Source organism: Diabrotica virgifera, chromosome 3, assembly GCF_917563875.1.
Source record: "Diabrotica virgifera virgifera chromosome 3, PGI_DIABVI_V3a".
In the NCBI taxonomy this organism is placed as follows: domain Eukaryota; kingdom Metazoa; phylum Arthropoda; class Insecta; order Coleoptera; family Chrysomelidae; genus Diabrotica; species Diabrotica virgifera.
The window spans coordinates 54,610,944-54,633,227 of record NC_065445.1 but is presented as its reverse complement, the minus strand read 5'-3'; the positions used below and the strand labels follow the sequence as shown (position 1 = coordinate 54,633,227).

General features: G+C 33.5%; 1 protein-coding gene and 1 long non-coding RNA gene across 6 annotated transcripts in view; one reads left to right on the top strand and one right to left on the bottom strand.

Annotated features, from left to right (window-relative positions):
• Positions 1-22,284, bottom strand: part of LOC114326577 (embryonic polarity protein dorsal) — a 125,777-nt gene that overhangs the window by 12,020 nt on the left and 91,473 nt on the right. For 4 of the 5 annotated variants that reach the window (XM_028274978.2, XM_028274979.2, XM_028274977.2 and 1 more), the window contains one exon: positions 1,396-1,592. The exons of the other annotated variant lie outside the window; for it this stretch is intronic. In XM_028274978.2, the coding sequence (XP_028130779.2) occupies positions 1,396-1,592 (197 nt within the window). The remainder of the gene's footprint in view (positions 1-1,395; positions 1,593-22,284) is intronic. 5 annotated transcript variants of the gene reach the window in all.
• Positions 5,512-8,074, top strand: LOC126881855 (uncharacterized). Its single transcript, XR_007697038.1, has 3 exons — positions 5,512-5,863; positions 7,730-7,792; positions 7,864-8,074. It is a non-coding gene; the product is annotated as an uncharacterized LOC126881855 (long non-coding RNA).

The following is a 22,284-nucleotide window of genomic DNA, read 5'->3' as shown; positions in this document are numbered from 1 at the left end:
CTAAGGCGCGTTGAATAATACATCGCCTGCACATTTCGGCGGATTTAAAGCAGTACTTCCGGTTGCAATTCTGGAACCGGAAGTCCTTTTAGTACGATCTTTGGCTCATATGCTCTCATTCGACACCTCATTTGTCATTGTACATCTGTTCACCATTAGTACTACTTTGTTTCTGAGTTTATAGTTCCTGTTCACGCCCAGCAAAGGGCACCATATATCCGACATACCGGCTATAGCTAACAATAGTTATTGTTTCAATGACTCTTGTACCCTGTGGTTACCTATCTTTTATCTTGAAAACACATTTTTGAAGGATTTTTGACATTATTTTATATCAATATCTGTATATGTACGTTTTGAATTATAATAGTCATAAGCGTAATCAACGTTTCTGGGTACATAAAAGTTTTTGTCAGACTTTAGATTTACTCAATCTTTTTTCTTTCAAAAAAGAAAACCAAAATTATGTCGTTCTGTTTCTGGAAAATCGGAATTTTGTGGGCACCACATGAATCTTCCATTACGATTATGATCAACAGTTTGAACACTTTGAAGAGCAAACACTCCTTTCTAAGGCTTTACATCTAAGCTTGGGACCTCCCCAAGTGAGGTTTAACCTTTGGCCACGATATTTTGATACAGTATGAACTTCTATATAACTCTGAGGTTTACTCCTATTATAATACCTTGAAATTAAGTACCTACAATAGGACAAATTTGCCATTTTACATAAAAATATATAGTTAGATTATGTTCTAATACGTGGGGCCTGATTAAACATGATTAATAACCTACTGCTAACTTAAACTTAAAGGACACCGCACACATCATATGGAAAATATAATGACACTCAAATGCAATAAAATTTACATGAACAGATTCGTTTCGAAATTCCAATAATTTTATATAATTGCGCCAACTCTGAATTTTGATTAATAATGGCGTAAATTGTAATTAAAGTTTATAGAAATCACATTTTTGAAGTTAAAAAACTGCTATTCATTAATACTATTAGTATAGTCGCGATTGAAACAATCTTAACCCAGCGTGAGCTAAGCCGATTAGAAAAACTATATACATATTTTGGTCCGACTGACCAAATCAACCTACTTTACTATCCACAAGATAAGAGTAAGCCTCTGCCTTAATACCTGAAGAAAGATTTAGGAATTGCCGATTCACGAAATCCCTTTTCTCTCTCTAACTTACGTACATACACTTTTGATTTTAGATTGATTTATATCAATTTACGCCTTTGTTAATCAAAATTCAGACGCATCTATTCATGTAAATTGTATTGCATTTGAGTAACATTATATTTTCCATAAGATGTGTGCGGTGTTCTTTCTTTCTATATTTCGTAATTTTACAAATAAATTGCAATGGTACACTTACTCAAGAAAGGATCAACACCCAATGACTCTCTCAGTTCTAAAGAGGCAGCCATGGAAGTTCTCTTCACACATTGTACGCCGATATTTTTAAAAGATATAAGAGTGTGTGGTCCATCGATTGAGACGTTATTTAAAGAAATAATGCCTTTTCCGCATTCCTTGTTATTTGCCTTTGAGACCAAGTTATAAGGATGAGGCCTTAAAATATACAAAAAGAAATTCTTTATTATTTTGCTAACGCGATAATCTTATTGAATCGATAAACTGTTTCAGGTGTAAATGACATTCATAATTTATTTATTATTTGTGTATAAAAAGTATTGGTAGATTTTCATGCCGGCACTACAGTTCGCTATGTGCTATTTGTTATGCGGCTACGCGGTATGCGCCCAAAGTGCTCATTTGAAGTGTGTCAAAAACGTAGACATATTAACCGTAAACAAGGCATACTAAGCAAAAAAGCGTAACGCGGAAACAGTCGGTCGGTGGTCTATCTATCTCTTTTAACCAAACGATCCCGGGCATGTGACAGACAAAGATGGCTAGACCACTCAATCCTTAATAATTGCGTTACACATAATTGCTCGATGCACAGAGCGGCACATACCTTGCCTAATCTACTTAGTTATATATCTAATGTTTGTTCCAACTCGTTACAAAACCGTTCTTGAACGGTTACAAGTATGCGCAGGAACAAAAAATGTGCTACTGCGCATAATTATTCGTTATCGCGCATGCGCGTAACGATTTAAGAACTGTTTCGTATCGAGTTGGAACAAACTTTATATCTATGGTCAAAAACCGACGACTAGATGGATAGGCGTATTGGTTATGCGTGCTTATGCGCTATGCGTGCGCATGAAGCGAATATTGACGAATGAGCCCTCCACACTTCGTCCTATAAGGCCGAATAAGGCGCATAACAAGTAACAATTAGCGAAGTATGGTGCCGCCATCAAATAAATTCCAACGGACTCTATACTCATGAGTTTTAGTTCTATTTAAATACATATCTTCAATAATCTTCGATTTGCAGATGACACAGTGTTGATAACGGATGACCTAAAGGAAGCTAAATATATGTTGAAAGAACTTATTGCTGCAACAGGGAAAGTGGGACTGAAAATTAGTGAAACGAAAACTAAAATGATGACCATGACCAACATAGTACCTAATGACATTAGGTACCCATCAGCTTCAAAACCAGGACGTCTAACCCGAGTCTTAGCAATGCTTAAATGCGTAGCCGCAACTCTTAAATACCCTAAAGACAATGGAACGCTTAAGTTTGGCATAAAGATAAGAGATAGGGTAAGAAATGAGGAGATACATAGAAGGTCACAACGTATTACAAAATTTACATGGTGATGGAGACATTTAGAACGATTGCGGGACGGGAGATGGACCAAGAAGGTTCTTGAATAGATTACAAGAAGCGATGGACGTACTCGTGGCAGATCTCAAACCTGATGGTGAGATGGCAGCAAGAGAATCTCGACAAATCGGGTTGCAACAACACAGAACAGAAACAATAAGAAAAAACATGAGGAGGTCTATGTTCGACATTGGACACACACAGAGGCTGTATGATGATGATCATGAACTTAGATAACACGAATGCCTTTTCATCGTCTACATTTATCACATTATATTTAAAAAAGTTACATTTTAAAGATTTCCAAAGAAAGCCAGGTGATGTTGTGAAATTGACTTTCTCTCTATTGCTCGTACACCGTCTCTATTTCTCTCTCTCTCTCTCTCTCACTCACGCATCCTCGACTTATTTTATGTACACTTATAATAAGCCAATTTAACATTTTAAAACATTTTTACAGTGTTGAAATGATTGACAATCTCGTAAATTTCACTCACGATGATCTGTAATAGCATGTGTTAACAATGCGGTATCTGAATAATAGATATTGTGCGTCCTGGTATAGTATTCGGTGCCGGTAGATAAAAAGATGCTTCAGCTAGCACCTAAAGGTAGATAATTGCCAACATGGTCTTTCGAGCCGGATTTTTTTGTTATAAAACAATTCTTTTTTAAAGCTGCGTATCCATTAGATACGCAGAGCAGATATGTTTTAAAAACATGTTGAATGTATGTATAAACATAGCCTACTGCATCCTGAAGAAGCATATACGTTTTTTATAGATCTCATCAACGATTCCCATATGATATTCCATAAAATGGGTTTTGTTAGCATGGCTCAAACGTAAAAATCATTAATTCTGGAATTTAATGGATCTTCTGTCAAAACAACTAAGGTGCACTAGGATATACGACGTCCTGCGCAACAGGTTTTATTCCGTAAGTATGTAAGCAATTATATTACATAGGTACTACTACTATAACTACTACCATAATAATAATTCTACTTACGTACTATAGAAACGCTATTATGGTACAAGTCATCATGCCAAGTAGAGGGTATGGCGAAGGAAACTCGATGGAAGACAAGTCACAAATTATAGACAGAATTCGAAATCAGGACAAAAGAAGAACAAGGGAAAAGGTGTCATACTAGACGTAACCAAAAAAAAACAATAATTCATTATAATCATAATTCTCGTGATTGCAATTTACTCTAATATAGGTATGTATATTTATGTTTTAGTCTTATACAATATTCTTAAAGGAAAACTCAAACAATAAGGAATGCACTTAATTTTCCCCTTGTTGCCATATTCTAAATTTGAAAAAATATATAAGGAATAATCAGACTTTTTTGACATGCCTGACATGCCATTCCGATTACAGCGAACATTTCATTGGGTAGAATTAGTGACGAGTTTATATGACGTCATTATTATATTTGGAGAGATTGGAAATGGTAACTGACGTCTGTCATAATATTGGAGGTTAAATATAATGTCAAATTATTGTTTTCAAATTATATTTTATTTATTTAGCTTATTTTAACGACAGTTAAACCCACAGTTTATTTTTTAACCCTTTCCGTTCCCTATCCTTAATTGGTCGATTAGGTTCGTAATAGTTTTGTTATATGGTAGGTTTAGTTAGGCGTTAATTTTAAGAAATTTTGCTGCTTAAATGGACACAGCTCCCAAAGGTCATAAAAGAAGAAGAAAAAAAAATAAACAAACAAAAGTATTACATAACCTTCTATATTACAACATGACTTGTTATCTTTGTTTCACACTCTTCAAGACAAAGAGAAACAATGTAGCCGGTAGCTGTTTTGGTAACCTACATTTGTCTTTTATTCGGCAACATCGCTGTCCTGCTAAACTTAACGGTAGCAAAAAACTAATATGAGGAAAAAATTGTTGAATTTGATTGTTATCAAGTTTGTACTGTTGGGTTATGATGTCATTAAATATATGACGTGCATTCCTAATTGTTTGACTTTCAGTTTATTTTGCTTTCGAAATTTAGCTTATTATATTTTGCAGCCAGCAGTGTACATTTAGATAATACAATAGATAATTACACGCACCAAGTGGAATAATACAACACCATTTAAAATGTCGGAAATAAATAATGCGATCTAGGTCCCAAAATAATACTACAATTTGGATTCCAGCCAAGAAGAATGTTTTTGAAGAATGCAGATAAATTAGAATCCTTGAAAACGCCTTTTCTTTCCATAAACATTATTGTGAACTACCCAGAACATTGAGCTTTCTATTAAATTGTTTCAAGAGTTTGATTGTTAAAATAAAAATTTAAAATACTGATTTCGAAAATGTTTGTTGCACTGATTCGAAAATTAATAGATTGTAAGTTAACCGTGTAAGAGTATGCCCGAAGGACGTTGGAGGTGAAATGGCGTCGTCAGATATTGAAACGCAACGAGACTCCAAAATATCTCGGCATACGTCTAGATACAACTGTATCGATACCACTGTCAATATGTCAAGAAAAAAGTAAGCGATAGAAATAATATCATCCGCAAAGTAACTATTACAAAATAAGAACCACAACTACATATTATCCGTACGTCTGCGTTAGCATTATGTTTTTAGGCCGCAGAGTTTGGAGTACCAGCGTGGGCGAACCCTGCTTTAAATGAAGCGGATGACAGAAGACAGGTGACGTGTCACGTCAGAGGTAGAACTAAAGAAATAGGAAACGAATTGACAACACCCCTTATATGACCGCCAGACTCAGGCAAGTAAACTAAGATCTCGGAAAAGTATTCTAAAAAAATCAAGGTCCATCCCCGAAGCGCCAGAGATGCACTGAATATACCTACGGCAAGCGACAGCTACCACAACACATTTTGCCCCTTCAGAGGGAATGGCTGCTGTGTAATGATGACAGCAGAGCCCGTACGCGCCCTGACACCTGCGCAACCCGATACCCCACTCATTTCCACTTCTGCTCCGAGGCATCCGAGGTAGGGCAGCCGAGAGCGTATTTAAGGAGACTACCGAATGAGAATAATCAGTCTTGCGTCGATCAAGCTCTAGGCTCCCTAGCCAGCCAGTGTAGTGAACAGGTAGGCCAACCTGAGTGGTGGAATTCCCTAGTAATCCGCCGCTAGTAATTGAACGGAATCGGTGTAGCCGTGGAGCGAACAGCTACCGCCAGCTCCGATCGGAGTTGTATCTGTGTCTGTATAATTATTATTTTGATTGTGGGACTGCCTTATACTGGAGTGAAGTGTAAGGATACATCCATCAAGGGAGCTTTCTCCAGAACGGGGCGAAGATAGAAATATGTTTTATTTTATCTAACAATAAAACACTGAAAACGTTTGTTTTCTATACTTCCACAAAATTTATTATAGCTATGTGACTACAGCTGTTTCGGCAGAGTGCCTTTCTCAAGTGATTTAGTTTACTATGTGTTTGCCTTTTTACTGAAGAGGTTTATGAGTGGAAAGCTGTTTGTCTCGAGTTGGTCATTCAGAATTACATATATCTGTATCTTTTAATTTATTAATTTCTAATAAAGATAGCTTAAGGCCTTTATTTTGAATATGGAAATTAATAAATTAAAAAATACAGATATAATTCCAAATGACCAACTCGATACAAACAGCTCCCCTATCTCTTCAGTTGAAGACTTTAAAAAGGCAAACACATAGTAAACTAAATCACTTGAGAAAGCACGCTGCCGGGCTGCCGAAACAGCTGTAGTCACATAGTTATAATAAATTTTGTGGAAGTATAGAAAACAAACGTTTTCAGTGTTTTATTGTTAGATAAAATGAACTTCCATCAAGTAACGGTCAAGAATTTATTTTATTTTTAACCTGTGTTTTACTGTGTCTGTTGTCCTGAAAGAACTACCTGTCACAGCCTTACACAATTTGCCGTATCCGATATGGAAAGCGCTAAACAGACTAAGAACCGGAGTTTCACGTTGTTACCCAGGCAACCAAGTGACGTCAATAACGTCGAGGAAACGTCAGTTATTGGTTGAATATATACACGTGTTTGAACATTACGTCGTAGAAACGTCTTTTGTAGGTGATTTTAAATACGTAAGATTAGTGACGTTAAAATATGTTTAAAAACACGTTCTCATTTGATACCCTAAGTCTGACGTCACAAAATTGGGAGGAAAATTTTTCATTTATTGTTTACATGCTTTGTGTGGTAAAATAAGACTTTTCATTTAGATATTTAGTTGAAGAAACGTGTTAATTAAGAGGTTTTTGTTCGTTTTTCTCAAGTTCAATGCAATAGTTCTTCTTCAAAACTGTTTGAGGTTATGTTATTAGTTTTGTTTTGATGTTTATTTTCTGTTAATGAACTAATTATGTGTTATCGAGTTTAATTAAATTATTTGTTAATAAATTATTTATTAGTTTATATATGTTGTTTCAGTTTTGATACAATAAGTATAATATATAAAAAGTGAAAATCCTATATTTGTTGCATTGAGGGTATTGTAATTCTATACATTTTAGATAGTCTTCCATTTGGTTTTACTTTCAGCCTATGGGCTGAATTTAAAACAAAATGAAAAATTGCAATACCAACAATGCCCATACGAATTATTATTGTTGTGTACCTATTTTTAAAACCATAAAATGAAAAATAATCTAAAAACGACATAAAAACTACGTTATTGATATGACGTATGTTAAAACGTGATAAAAATGACGTCAATTGTGGTGGGACAAATTCACGTGACTTTCGACGTCGAAAAAACGTGATAAACTGACGTGGTTTGGTGATAATTAAGACGCCTTTTCAACGTTTTGTAAACGTTATTTGGTTGCCTGGGTAGTAACCTGAAAAAATGGACATACCAGGAGAACGACACATGCGACTGTCCCCCGATTCCGAATAGTCACCAAGTACTATCATGAACAGAATTGAGAGAAAAAGACCTTAATTTTATCAAATTACAGGGCCATCTATGTAGCCAACCATTGGAAATACAAAATTTAAAGTTGTTGGTCCGGACATGGAAAGTAAGTAAATATTAACTGTAAAAATTTAAAATCGATTTCAATTACTTCTGGTTTATTACTTTTTTTTTCAGAGTCTCCTCAAACAGAATCGTCCTATTTGAAGATAAGTTCCTGAAACACTATATTTAATAGTTTTAAATAGATTAAGACATTGTACAATAAGATGATTAATGCAAGTAAGACATTAGGAAATGAAATGTGTGATGGAAATATTGATGAAGGGGAAACCATGATTGAAATGAATATTATAATCAATTTTGTTCAATTAAAGAATGTCATTTACACCTGAAATTTCTTTTGGAAACCCTAAACGATTGACTACAAATTGTTTATTTTTACTGACAAGCATACCAAAGTAGAATATACAATAAATAAAATAAATTGATGGAGTAAATTACATCTTACAACATTTTTGATTACTTAAAGGATAAACATAGACGTTGTACGCACGCACAAAGTTGTTATTTTAACAGAAAATTATTCTACATTACTGGAATGCAGTTTATTTGCCTAACTACTAGCTTACAGGTAAAAAACTGTTTAATCGTTCAGATTCTGTTTTTACTACGCTATTTATTACAGGCTGGTATTTCTTTGCTAGACCATAACATTTTATGACCGATTTTATGAAAAATATTAGTACCTACTAATTAAATCTCTGACTTTGAGATAATTGTAGAGCGCATTTTATCATACGTATTATTGGTTGTGTTTCAATTCCATTATAAAGGTTTTTAATAAACAAAGCTATAGGTATATCTATCAAGGACAATGTGTCTACCGTGTGTCCACGCAAATAAAAATGTACATCATTGACCGCCTTTTAGAAAAACCTGAATATTTAGAATACATTTTTGTGGTCAAAATGGAAAATAAAATACATAGTTCAACATGACTTAATTAAAATCTTTACAGCTACAGCATCTTATTCCATATCTATTTTGGGACCTACTACAGACTGATGTTGTCATTCATTTTACTTCAACCTGATTCTTAAAATGGTCCTTCGAACTTATCTAAAGCCGGGCACGCATATGGAGCCTAACTGTTGGCGAACATCTCGCATACAATTCGTTGAAAATATATTTACAGCGAACTCACCGCTATTACAGCTAATTTTTTTAGTGGTCAATCATCAAGTCAATCCCATATATCCACATCTCAAAGTCTTTCAAGCGTTAAAGCATAGAGTCAATTTCTACTCCCTACACATAGTACTGGAAAGACATACGAATCTGCCATTCTAACTTGAAAGTTACTACTAAGTTCGTGGTGGCAAATGACTTTTCTCATTTTTGCAGGATTTTTGCGGAAGTTGTCTGGGTCTGATATTTGGTTTTTAATTTCTTCGATTGGATCCCATTTCTCATTGATATTCACTGCCGAGATTCACCAATTTCTCTACTCTGCCCAGTACTGCATTTCTGACTTTTGATAAGAAGGAAGGTACGTTTCTTCTAAACAATACATTCGCAGATATTTTGATCGAAATTCTTTAACTGTACCACAATCAAGCAATGGATTTATTTATTTCTTGCCAATCAAGTTTGAACAACATTTTATAAATTAGAGTTTCGATATGTGTACTTCTCTGATTACCAGGTGCCGATAGAATAATATAGTACGAATATATTGCAATGGTATGAGATCAATTACAAGAAGATATAAAAATAAAAAGAGTGGATACGACAGGGTTTTGTACTGTCCCTATTAATATTCAATATTTATTCGGAGCACGTAATAAACCAAGCTTTAATATTATATTGACGAAGAAATATTTATAAAAAATGCAAACATAGAAAAAAATACTGAAACATAAAGAGTACGAATTCTTCTTTTAAAGGAATTCTGTGCTTAGAAAGTATTGTTTTTAAATCAGTAAGAACCGCTGATTATATTAGCTCACAAACGACACCAAACAGTCAGTTTTTTGGATTTAATAGCGTCATTGCCTCAATAAGTTAGAGTCTCTCTACGAAAAAAAAATCTGGTGAGATGGTCTATAAATGATGTATAAATCCTATAGACTAAGATGAGCAGGACATGTAATACGCAGTAACGATAATCGCCTGATAAAAGGTGGAAAAATGCAATAAGAGAGGATCTGGAGAAAATGGGAGTGAGACAATGGAAAATAGTATCATAGAATCGACAAACATGGAAGGCAACAGTAAACGCAGCAAAGATTCTCGAAGAGTTATAACGCGATTGATGATGATTTTGATGTCCTCAGTAAACCGTATGCACTCTGTGACATGTTGTGCCATCCTGTTAATTACACAACTCCCTCAGATCAAGGCGCTTCAATTCAGGAACGTATATAGCGTCCATGATTGATTGTAAAATTACCGTCGTTATTGTTTTTGAATTAGTAAGAGCCGCTGATTCTATCAGCCCACAAACGACACCAAACATTGTGAAATGTTTCAACAACGAAAATCTAGTGATGTTTATAAAGATCTATAGACTAAGATAAGCAAGACATGTTATACGCAGTAACGACAATCGTCTGATAAAAGGTGAAAAGATGCAATAAGAGAAGATCTGAAGAAAATGGGATTGAGACAATGGAAAATAGTATCACAGAACCGACAAACATGGAAGGCAACAGTAAACGCGACAAAAGCTTTTGAAGAGTTATAACGCCATTGATGAAGAACCACGTTTTTCAAGAAAAATCTACAAATTTGCAAAGAGTTGGCAAACAGGTAAAAAGGCCTATAGACTGAGATGAACAGGACATGTGATACGAGTAACGCCTTATAAAAGGTGGAAGGACGCCTTAAAGCGATTAATAAGAATCGCCTTATAAAACGTGGAAGGACGCAATCAGAGAGGATCTGGGAAAATGGGAGTGAGACAATAGAAAATAGTATCAAAGAATCGACAAACATGGAAGGCAATAGTAAACGCGGCAAAGACTCACGAAGAGTTCTAATGCCATTGATGATGAACTACGTTTTGGAGAAAAATCTGTAATTTTACAAAAAGTTGTTCAGGCGTCAGTATATTCGTAGTAAAATAACCTAACAATACTGAATACATATCAGCTGCGAGTTGTAAAAATAGACCACTAAAAACAATAAAAACAACGTTACTAACTCGAAGCTTTATACCTCTAAAGAAAAACAAGGGACAAATATTTAAGACCACTTTCAAATTTACAATTGAAGGGTACAGGCAAAGAAGGTGCTACGTCAATTTTTGCAGAAAATGAGTTTCTGGTCCCCTCTCTTTCAGCGATCTCGACTACCATTCTATAAATCAATCACCGCTATGTGAACGTATCCAGTCAGGCAGCAATAACAAAATACATATTTTAATTTCTCTAGTTAGGCTAAGAAGGTGGCAAGTCCGCGCGGCCCCGGCGAAAAAAGTGCTATATCATGTTGTGTAGACGTAGGCTGATGCCATCACTGTAATTACAGCAAATTAACAGAGAGTCTTAACTTTCAAATCCATTTTTCTCGAAACTTATTATTTTTACATAGCCACCTTCTTTGCCTGTACCCTTCAATTCTAAATAGCCAACTATTAGGAAAATTGGGATGAGAAGACATGAATCTATATGAAAATACCATCGAAGAATGAAAGACATACATTTTGTGTGTAAGTTATATTTCCTACATCAATATGCTGACAAAATTCCTTCCCTGGCAGCTACTAGTCATTTGTTGATAAAACATCCTTGGGTCTATAGATTCCAAATAAACTCCTTAAGGAATTTATTTAAAATCATCCTGGAACCCAATTTAAAATCATCCGAATAAAATTAAATAAGTATATAACAGCATGTTTAGTTTTAAATTAGATATTCGGCCTATAAATGGCAACACAGCGCACCGTCGAGTACCAGATTATAGTCCTCACTTCCCACGCTAATATGCACCTGAATGCATCCTCCGCCGTCATTCGGCGATTAAACAACGATAGTGGACTAAGCGATGTTGCCGATTTTAGCACTTCCTTCAGTCGCCTGTATTTAATCGAAAACTGAACGTACTGTATTAAAAAATGAGTATACTTATTGGGAACAAAAATATAAGTTTGTTTAAAATTTTGGTCTTATTATACGAGTTTCTCACTTTATCCAGATTTAGCATTCACTTTATTATTAACAGATTAATAGATATGAATAGTGCACTTATATCAACCTGACAACTTTCGTTTAAGGCACAAGTCGACATTATAGTAAGATACTGGCCAAAAAGTCATGTTTCTGAGACGCAATTTTATCACTTATGGTAAATACTTCATCCAACATAACCGCCAGAACTACTGAAATAATGTGAAATAACCTATTAATCCTAATAGTAATAAACGACCAGTACAGTAGAGATTATAATACAACAAAAAATGCAACAATTAGGGGAATTAATCTTTTATATACAAAGCAGGTACATATATGACTTTTGATAAACTAGACATGATTATTAAGTAATTACAAATATTTTAGACGAGGCTGTATCGTCGGCCCCGTTAGCGAAATTATTCCGATTTGATTTTTTTGCACAAACTTACTCAAAAAGAGGTCCTTATAACAAATCCATAGGGTGCCAGGCGGTGCCGTGGTCGAAAAATTGTTTAAACAATTTTTTTAAACAAATTCACAACAATAATGTTTTCATTTCGAACAATTTTTAGATAATTTGGGTCATTCTGAGCAAAAAAGGTCTCTTGTTATTTTTCTCTATAATTGATTGTTGTCGAGTTATACGAAATTTAAAATTAGAAAAATGCGAAAATGGCCATTTTCAAGGCTTAATAACTAAATAACTCGATTAAAAATTATTATTATGAAAGTCAAAAAGTGACCAAATCAAAGTTTAAAACCCCTCCGTCAAGATCCTGAAGAAATTTTGTCGTTATTTTATTACAAAGCTGTTATTTTTAATTATTAACAATTAGCGCTATAGTCCATTCTGTATCATCGCTCCCGTTAGCGAAATTATTTCGATTGGATTTTTTGCACAAAAGAGGTCCTTGTACAATCTTACTCAAAAAGAGGTCTTTATAACAAATCCACAGGGTGCCAAGCGGTACCTTGGTCAAAAAATTGTTTAAACAATTTTTTTAAACAAATTCACAAAAATACTTTTTTTACTTAGAACCAATTTTTTTAAGATAATTTGGGTCATTCTGAGTAAAAAAGATCTCTTGTAATTTTTCTTTAAAATTGATTGTTGTCGAGTTATACGCGATTTAAAATTTGAAAAATGTGAAAATGGCCTTTTCTCAAATTTTAAATCGCGTAACTCAACAACAACCAATTTTAGAAAAAAATCACAAGAGGTATTTTTTGCTCAGGATGACCCAAATTATCAAAAGAAATTTGCTTGAAGTGAAAAAATAATTATTTTTGAGAAATTGTTTAAAAAAATTGTTTAAACAATTTTTTGACCAACGTATAAGTTTTTATAAGGACCTCTTTGTGAGTAAGATTGTGCAAAAAAGTCTAATCGAAATAATTTCGCTAACGGTGGCGACGATATAGCCTGGACTATAGCGCTAATTGTTAATAATTAAAAATAACAGCTTGGTAATAAAATAATGACAAAAATTTCTTCAGGATCTTGAAGGAGGGTCTTTGATTTGGTCACTTTTTGACTTTTATAATAATAATTTTTAATCGAGTTATTAAGCCTTGAAAATGACAATTTTCGCATTTTTCTAATTTTATATTTCGTATAACTCGACAACAATCAATTTTAGAGAAAAATAACAAGAGACCTTTTTTGCTCAGAATGACCCAAATTATCTAAAAAAATTGTTCGAAATGAAAAAAAAATTTTTGTGAATTTGTTTAAAAAAAAATTATTTAAACAATTTTTCGACCACGACACCACCTGGCACCCTGTGGATTTGTTATAAGGACCTCTTTTTGAGTAAGTTTGTGCAAAAAAATCGAATCGGGATAATTTCGCTAACGGGGGCGACGATACAGCCCAATCTATTTCTAGTTTATCAAAATTTGGGTTGTTAATTAACAAGGTTAGTCACATTTGACAAATTATTACACGTAACATATTGTAGATTTTTGAGATAATACAGGTATATATTCAGGTATATTGAATTAAGAGGGAAAAAATAAACTCTTTTACACAATAATATTTTAGAATTATCCGTCGTACTTTATTTTAGTATACCTAGTTCATTTATATTTATATTCCTCTTTCTCATATTTCTTCTTGCACGTTTGCAAGTGTGCATCCAACGTGATGCTTATATCGTTTTGCGTTTACAATGTATTTTGTATCAAACATTATTTCTAAGAATTATCTAATAATATTTGCAAATAAATTTTATTGCTCCTCATTAATATTGATTCGTCTGCGCTTAATAGCCCAATAAAATAAAATAAAATCAAAATGTAATTCCGTACAGGTTGGAATAAATTTTTTATCAAAGTTTAGGTCCAAACAAAAGATATTTTTAAGAAAGTATATGATTCATATGAGGGGATCATTGTTTAAATAATTAAAAATGGGTAATTTTTGCACAAAATTTACCTACTTTTTTAACTGCTGCGGTAATTCATGTTTTTATTAAGGTTTTTATAATTTTTTTCTGCAAAGCTGAAGAAAAAATCTTTTATATAAGATTTACTAAGTCAAATTTGACCTTTAATTTATTTAAATAATTGTATGCTTTAAAAATTATTTGCGTTATAAATAAGCACTATAAAACAATTTGTTTTGTAGAAAAGCTTGCGCTATGGTACCAGTATAAACTGCAAAAAAATTGATTGATAAATATTAAGTACTTTATGAGATATTTAATTTGTTTATAAACAATTACCATTTTTTCAATTGCAAAAATGCGGTTGTTGCCGATAGAGTATACAAGTTTTTAAGATCTCATTTTTTTTGCTTTTATGTATATTTTTGATAAATGTATTGACAAATTAAAATTTCAATTAAACACTCCTCCAAAATGGCGTTTGAAAATTGGTGTAATTTGTTTAAAATTTGTTTTTTAAATAACATCGCCGGGATTGAATATTTTGAAATTATTTTTAGATATTCGTGTTCCTGGTAGTTTTTGACAAACTCACAAAAGACAAAAAAATTTCTAGATCCATTTTTTGCCGTGATAGCTTTTCCAAGTTTAAAAATTCATAATTTTTTTATTTATCAATATTAACATTTTAAAGTGCTTGAGTACATCTATCAAACCTACTACTTAACAATGTCATTTATACATAGAGTTAAAATTTTAGAATATTTTAAAAAATAATGATTTTCGTAGCGACCTTAAATGAAAACTTTTTGCATGAAGAGTGGTGCAGTAGTACTTTGCAATATCTTCGTTAATAATGGACCAATTTCAATGTTTTCTTTAGTTTAGGGTAGCATATAAAAATAATAACATCTAAATGACACTTTTTACAATAAGTATTCGTCAACTTGTTATCAACACTTGTTTTAAAATTTTTTTTCTCTAGATGTGATAAATAAAAATTGACACAAAGATTTTTTATAAAAAAAATTAAAAAAATTATACTGAATCTGCATTAAAAAGTTGGTAAAGCCTTTTTTCTTTGTACAATATTAAAATATATATGTATTTTGCATTTAATTTTATAATCTAACAGGTAGTACACTAAAAATTGTGTATATAATAATTTTTAATTTTTATTCACTTACATACATTATATACACATATATTTATATAGAGGTTGTCCGCCATTTATTTTATATATTATATTCTTTTGAATTCACATTAAAAATTTGTTTTAATACTGTTTTGTGGTTATCTTTGTTGCCAACTTTTATTTATCACAATATTAGAGAAAAAAAAGTTTTGAATAAAATATTGTTTATAACAAATTAGTGAATATTTATTGCAAAAAGGGTCATGCAGATGTTACTATTTTTATATGCTACCCCAAATTAAAAAAAAAACATTAAAATTGGCTCATTATTAATAGAGATATTGCAAACCATTCCTCTGCCAATTTTCAGGCAAGAAATTTTCATTTAAGGTGCTATGAAAATCATTATTTTTCAAAATATACAGTTTTCATCATGTGTATAAACGGCATTGTTAAGTAGTAAGGGTATTAGATGTACTCACGCACTTTTAAATGTTAATATTGATAACTATACAAATTATGAATTTTTAAACTTGGAAAAGCTATCTCGGCAAAAAATGGTTCTAGAATTTTTTTTCTTTTGTGAATGTGTCAAAAACTACCAGGAACACGAATATCTAAAAATATGTAATTTCAAAATATTCAATCTCGGCGATATTATTAAAAAAACAAGTTTTAAACAAATTACACCAATTTTCAAACGCCATTTTGGAGGAGTGTTTAATAGAAATTTTAATTTGTCAATACATTTATCAAAAATATACATAAAAGCAAAAAAAATGAGACCTTAAAAACTTGTATACTCTATCGACAACAACCGCGTTTTTGCAGTTGAAAAAGTGTTTATTTTTTATAAACAAATTAAATATCTCATAAACTACTCAATATTTATTAACCATTTTTTTTTCAGTTTATACTGGTGCCATAGCCCATAGCGCAACTTTTTCTGCAAATCAAAATGTTTTATAGTGCTTATTTATAATGCAAATAATATTTTTTTGGAAACTTGTTTTTCAATTTTGATTTACAAATATTTAAATAAAGTATGGGTCAAATTTAATTTAGTAAGTCTTAGAGAAAATATTGTTTCTTCAGCTTTGCAGAAAAAAATTGCAAAAACCTTAATAAAAACATGAATTAGCGCAGCAGTTAAAAAAGTAAATTTTGAACAAAAATTTCCCATTTTTAATTATTTAAACACTGATCCCCTCATATGAATCATATACTTTCTTGAAAATATCTTTTGATTTGACCTAAACTTTGATAAAAAATTTATTCCAACCTGTACGGAATTACATTTTAATTTACATGTATTGTAATTTTATTTGATCGGTCTATAATAGAAATCTTAAAACGGACTCCAACGGAACGTGGCGCGTTATGCTTTGCGAAATAGAAAAATGTAACAGAGAAAGATAAAAACTGAAGACGGGAATCAAAGCAACGTGAAATAGTGTTATATCCCTCAGAATTTTGTGATTTACGATCCTTGGACAAAGAGCAAATCCCTATTTATGGCTAGAGCGGAGTGTCTTGTAGTGATGTTGAAAAAGTAACTATTCGTTACAAAGTACTCGTTACTTACGAATACCGAAAGTAACGATTACTATACAGAGAGGCAAATCGTTACTTTGATTACTCTGATTAGAACGAGTATCTATTTTGAGTACATATTATTTATGTACAATCAGTTGATATCGGAATCGGACCGGTATTCTACGAGTGTTCGGCATCAGTAGAGGTAACTAAAATTTTATCTATATAGGGCGAAGGCTATGAAGAGTTTTACAGGATTACAGGGCGCTGAGAACTGAGAAGTAGATGAAACAGAGGGAGGTATATCATTTAACAAAGCATGCACCCAGAAACAGATGTCTATACGATTTGTCGAGGTAGATAATTCACAGAATTTCACGATGTTAGTTCTTTTGAAAATAAAAATGCAACACATTAGATTTTAATAATAACTACACACTATTCTTATCAGTACTAGAAAAAAAAATAGCTTAGATTGGAAAATATGTAGAAATGATAATATTTCTAGACTATGATCATCAACTTTAATTTTACATGTAGGTATGACATTGTTATTAGACCAGGGCATTTGACACTAAAAACATAGGAATAAATCTATTTTTAAATATAGTAGGTACATAGAGATTTGCAACTTTTTGCATTGTATTTAGGATTAGGATGACGTCTGGAAAAAGTCTACAATAGAAAAATGGGTGGGCATTATTACATTTTGAAGTGTCCTTTTTGTCCAAAGTAGTCTGGAAAAAATTATGTCGGGCACCCCTTATTTTTAATAATTTTTAACATAATAGATTACATAATATATCATATAATTTCTATCCAATAAATAGATCCGTGAAGGTCGTTGTTATATTATCGAATCTTATACTTATATGAAATACTCAGAAATGCGATTCTCGATATGATGACCGGTACTCAAATACAAAAGTAACAAAAGTAATCAAAGTAACGAATACTGTAAATGATTACTTTATACAAAAGTAACGATTTGTAACGAATACTCGAAAGTAACTATAATTAACATCACTAGTGTTTTGGCTTGTCCCACCGTTTGTCGGTAAATGAGGAACAGTTCAAAGAAAATCAGAAGCTGAAACAAAACCCTCCCAACTCGGCAACGGAGGTGCGATCAGTGTCGTGGTAATTTTGTGGTCTAACGACATTGTGTTGTAATTTTTATCATTGTGTGAATTAACCCATCTACTAATATTTCTAACGTCAACACTGGTGGTGCACCTTGATACTCTTGGGGACACGATGGTCCGACCGATTTTATCACAAAGTGAATATTTATTGATTTTTCAGTAACGTAGGGTGCCACTCTCTTTTCTTTTCACTATTATATATTTGCTTAAAACCGGTCCTTATATATAGATCAGAGTCATGGACACTGTAGAAAAGCGATGAGAACTTATTAGGTACGTTTGAACGAAAAATCCTCAGACACATATATAAGGGGGTGAAAGAAAATGACGTATGGAGCAGAAGATATAATTTTGAACTATACGCAGCATACAACGAACCCGACGTCATAACATCCATAAAGATCGGACGTCTGCGCTGGATGGGCCATATTGAACGGATGTTGGAGACCGAAACACCAAAACACATAATGAGGCAAACACCAGTAGGGAGAAGGTCAAAGGGAAGACCCAAACTTAGATACATAAAACAAATGGAACAAGATCTGAAAACAGTTGAGTTACCCGCTGGAAGAACAAAGCAAGGAACAGAACAGAATGGCGGAAAATCCTAGAAGAAGCCAGGACCCAAAAAGTGTTGTCGAGCTACTGATGATTATATATTTGCTATTTCTCTTTGCCGACGTTTAAATTGGTAAACTGGTGAAGCACGCCTCACCACACTCCGTTGGAATATGGCATCTTTGATAAGCGTAATTCGTGTATCTGAAAGTATAGTTGTAGGCGAGTTAATATTTAGTGTATTTGTGGGTGGTTTTATTTTTAAATATTTCTACAACTATAACCTTCCTTGCGGTCTATACACACCCTACGATTGTAATGCCGGATTTTTACTCAGCTGCTGCTGCCGTTGACGGAAATATTGCCCGAAATATGATATCGACGCGAGTGAGGTGTTCACTTGTTCACATCAGTTCCTCGCCAATGTCCTCACAACTCATTACCGAATGACTCACAAGAAAGGAATGTGACAACAGCATCGTCTTGCTCCCTTACTCACTTGCCGCTTTGCCGGCGGCAAGTGAGAGAGAGAGAGAGAGTAGCTGAATGTAAATACCCACTCGTATTCGCGCTGCCTCTCCTTTGACTTCTGCCACAAAAACCGACTCTTTGGGTATGTAGGTGAAATGGCAGTAAGTAGCATGACGAGCAGCAGCGAGAGTGAGCTATTTACACATTCACGCTGCCCACTTCCCTTCCCAATTCCCTGTCCAAGAGGACTAAGTATAAATGCGGTATAACAATTCAAAAAACCTGTAAAGTTTTAATTCACATATTTCAAATTTCGTCCTGTATATTGTTTCTAATGTTTGGTATGTTTTAATTTTCTGCTTCTTTTTCTTCTTCACGTGCCACTCCTAGAGATTGGAAATCATCATGGCCACTGCGAGTTTGTTAGCAGCGCGACTAAAAAGTTCAATCGAACTATACCCGAACATTCACGTAGATTTAAGAACATTCTTCCCACACTTCTTTTGCCCTTAATTTTGCCCTGCATGATATTTCTTAAAAGTTCGTACTTTTCACCCCTCATAATGTGCCCCAAGTATTCCATCTTTCTAGTTTTTATCTCATTTATAATTTCGCATCTTTTGTCTAAAGTTTGGAGTACTTGCGTGTTAGTGACGCGGTCCATCCATTATATTTTGAGAATGCGCCTATAGCATCACATCTCGAATGCTTCGATGTTTTTTATGGTCGACTGTTTTAGTGTCCAAGCCTCAACTCCATATAACAGGGTGGAAAAGACATAACACCGCAGCATTCGTATTCGTAACTTTATGTTGATATCACGATTGCAAAAGAGTTTGCGCATTCTATTAAAGACTGATCTAGCAATTTCTATTTTGCATTTAATCTCTTTTGTTTGATCAGTATCGTCTGTGATCCAAGCACCTAGATATTTATAACAGGACACACGCTCAATCGTTGTATTGTCTATTACAAGATTAGCTCTGATGTTCTTTGATTTCGCGATTACCATAAATTTAGTTTTTTTCAAATTAATTTTCAAGCCGTAACTGTTACAGTATAGTATATATCGAGACTTTGAACGAGATGTTGTAGTTCTACTAGCGTTCCCGATAGGAGAACCGTACCGTCAGCATACCTTATATTGTTGATCGTCTCACCATTTATTATCAAACCAACATCTTCTTCCGCGAGTGCTTGTTGACAGATGGCTTCACTATACAGATTAAATAAAAGTGGCGATAAGATACATCCCTGTGGGACTCCTCGACGAATTTGAATTTCTTCTGTTAGCCTACCCTCACCCTTCACATTTGCTGTTTGATTCCAATAAAGATTGCATATAACTCGAATATCTCGGCTATCTATATTTTTGTTTGTTAGAACTTGCCTTAGTGGTTCATGCTGTACTTTGTCAAAGGCTTTTTTCTGCTTCTTAAATTTATTTATTCCAACTAAATTTATTATAAACTCAAAATTTTCTGCGAAAAACACTTATGCCCGGATGCACCAACAGATCTTAGGCTTAAGTCGAGAATATCATAAGAATTAATATAATATAATTATAATATATTATAATAAGAATACCATAATATAATAATAGATATAATTGATAATAAGGTAAGAATCTAAAATTATGGTGCAACGTAAGTGATACTCAAGGAGGCCCTATCTATAAGTAGAGCTTAGCTAAGCTGAAGCTTAAGATCTGTTGATGCAACCAGGCATTAGTATCCCTTTGATTATAATAAACAAAATCCGAATGTTTATTTTACTCAGCTCAATTGCCTTGAGCAAATGACTTATATAATAGTTGTTTTTGGATCGCGTCTAAAAAGCGCCGAGTGTTGAGTGCCTTAGCCAGTAGGGGAATTTTTAGCGGTGAAAAGATCATCCATGATTGGGAATTGTCCTGAATTAAATCTAGTGAGAATAATAACATAAATATGCATTATATTTTCCCTCTTAAGACATTATTTAATTAACATTATCTCTAAATTTAACGATATACTAGACAGGTCAATAAGTTTGCGGTTCAATAAGAAAAACACAATTTTATGATTTTAAATACAGTTTGTTATTCAGTATAGTCTCCCTGAACATAAATCCTACACTTGTTCCGACGAGATTCCAATTTATAAGTTAAATCCCTGTAGTGAGAATCTGGAAATTCTACAAATACGCTTCTACAGCTGTAATGACCTCATCATTTGATCAAAAAGGGTTTCCACGCATGAATTTTTTTAAGATATTGAAACAGATGGAAGTTGCTAATGGCCAAATCTGATGAATATGGTGGATACTCTAAAAATTCAAACTTCAATCCATGGAGTTTAGCCATTGTTAAAATGCTCATATGATACGGTGCATTGTCCTGATGAACAGGGATTTTTGTCTTCTGCAAACCGGGTCTTTTTCACGAATTTTTTTCTTCAGGAGGTCTAAAAGGTTACAATAATATGCAGAATTTATTGTTTTACCAGTTTGCTAGTAATCCACGAAAAAAATTCCTCTCGCATCCCAAAAAACTGATGCCAACACCTTCTACACTTATTTCTGGACACGAACTTCTGTCGGAGCCGAAGAACCAGGTGCACACCACTCATCAGTGGCGGATCCAAGGGAGGGCGATGGGGGCAATCGCCCCCCCCTCTCAAACTAAGTTATATATAAAGATTATAAAAACATTCATTTCTTCATCTATTTTTCATAGAAATTTAGCCAATCGGCCCCCACTCTTGACGATGCTGGATGCTGCTGGATCCGCCACTGCCACTCATTAGCCTCGTGTTCTGATTCAGGATCATGGTAATAAAGTCTTATCCGTAGTAATGAATCGATACACAAAATCTACTTTATCCTTTTAAAAACGCTTTAATGTTGCTGAGAATGTCACATTCTAATTTCTGTTTTTGTTCCGTCCAATACTTCAGTCAAAATATTGCTTACTGCCCAATGAAGTGTCTAGGGCTTCTACTAAATCTCTTTCAATCTCTCGATGATTTTCTACTATTTCTGGTGTTGTTGCTGTTTTTGGACGTCCTTGACGTGGATCGTCTTCAAGGCTTGTACGATCACGTTTAAATTCAGCAACCCATCTTTGTACTGTAATAATTGAAGACGAAGACAGAGTCCTTATACACTTTCAACATTCGTTCATAAATTTTATTTGCCTTTAAACCTTCTAA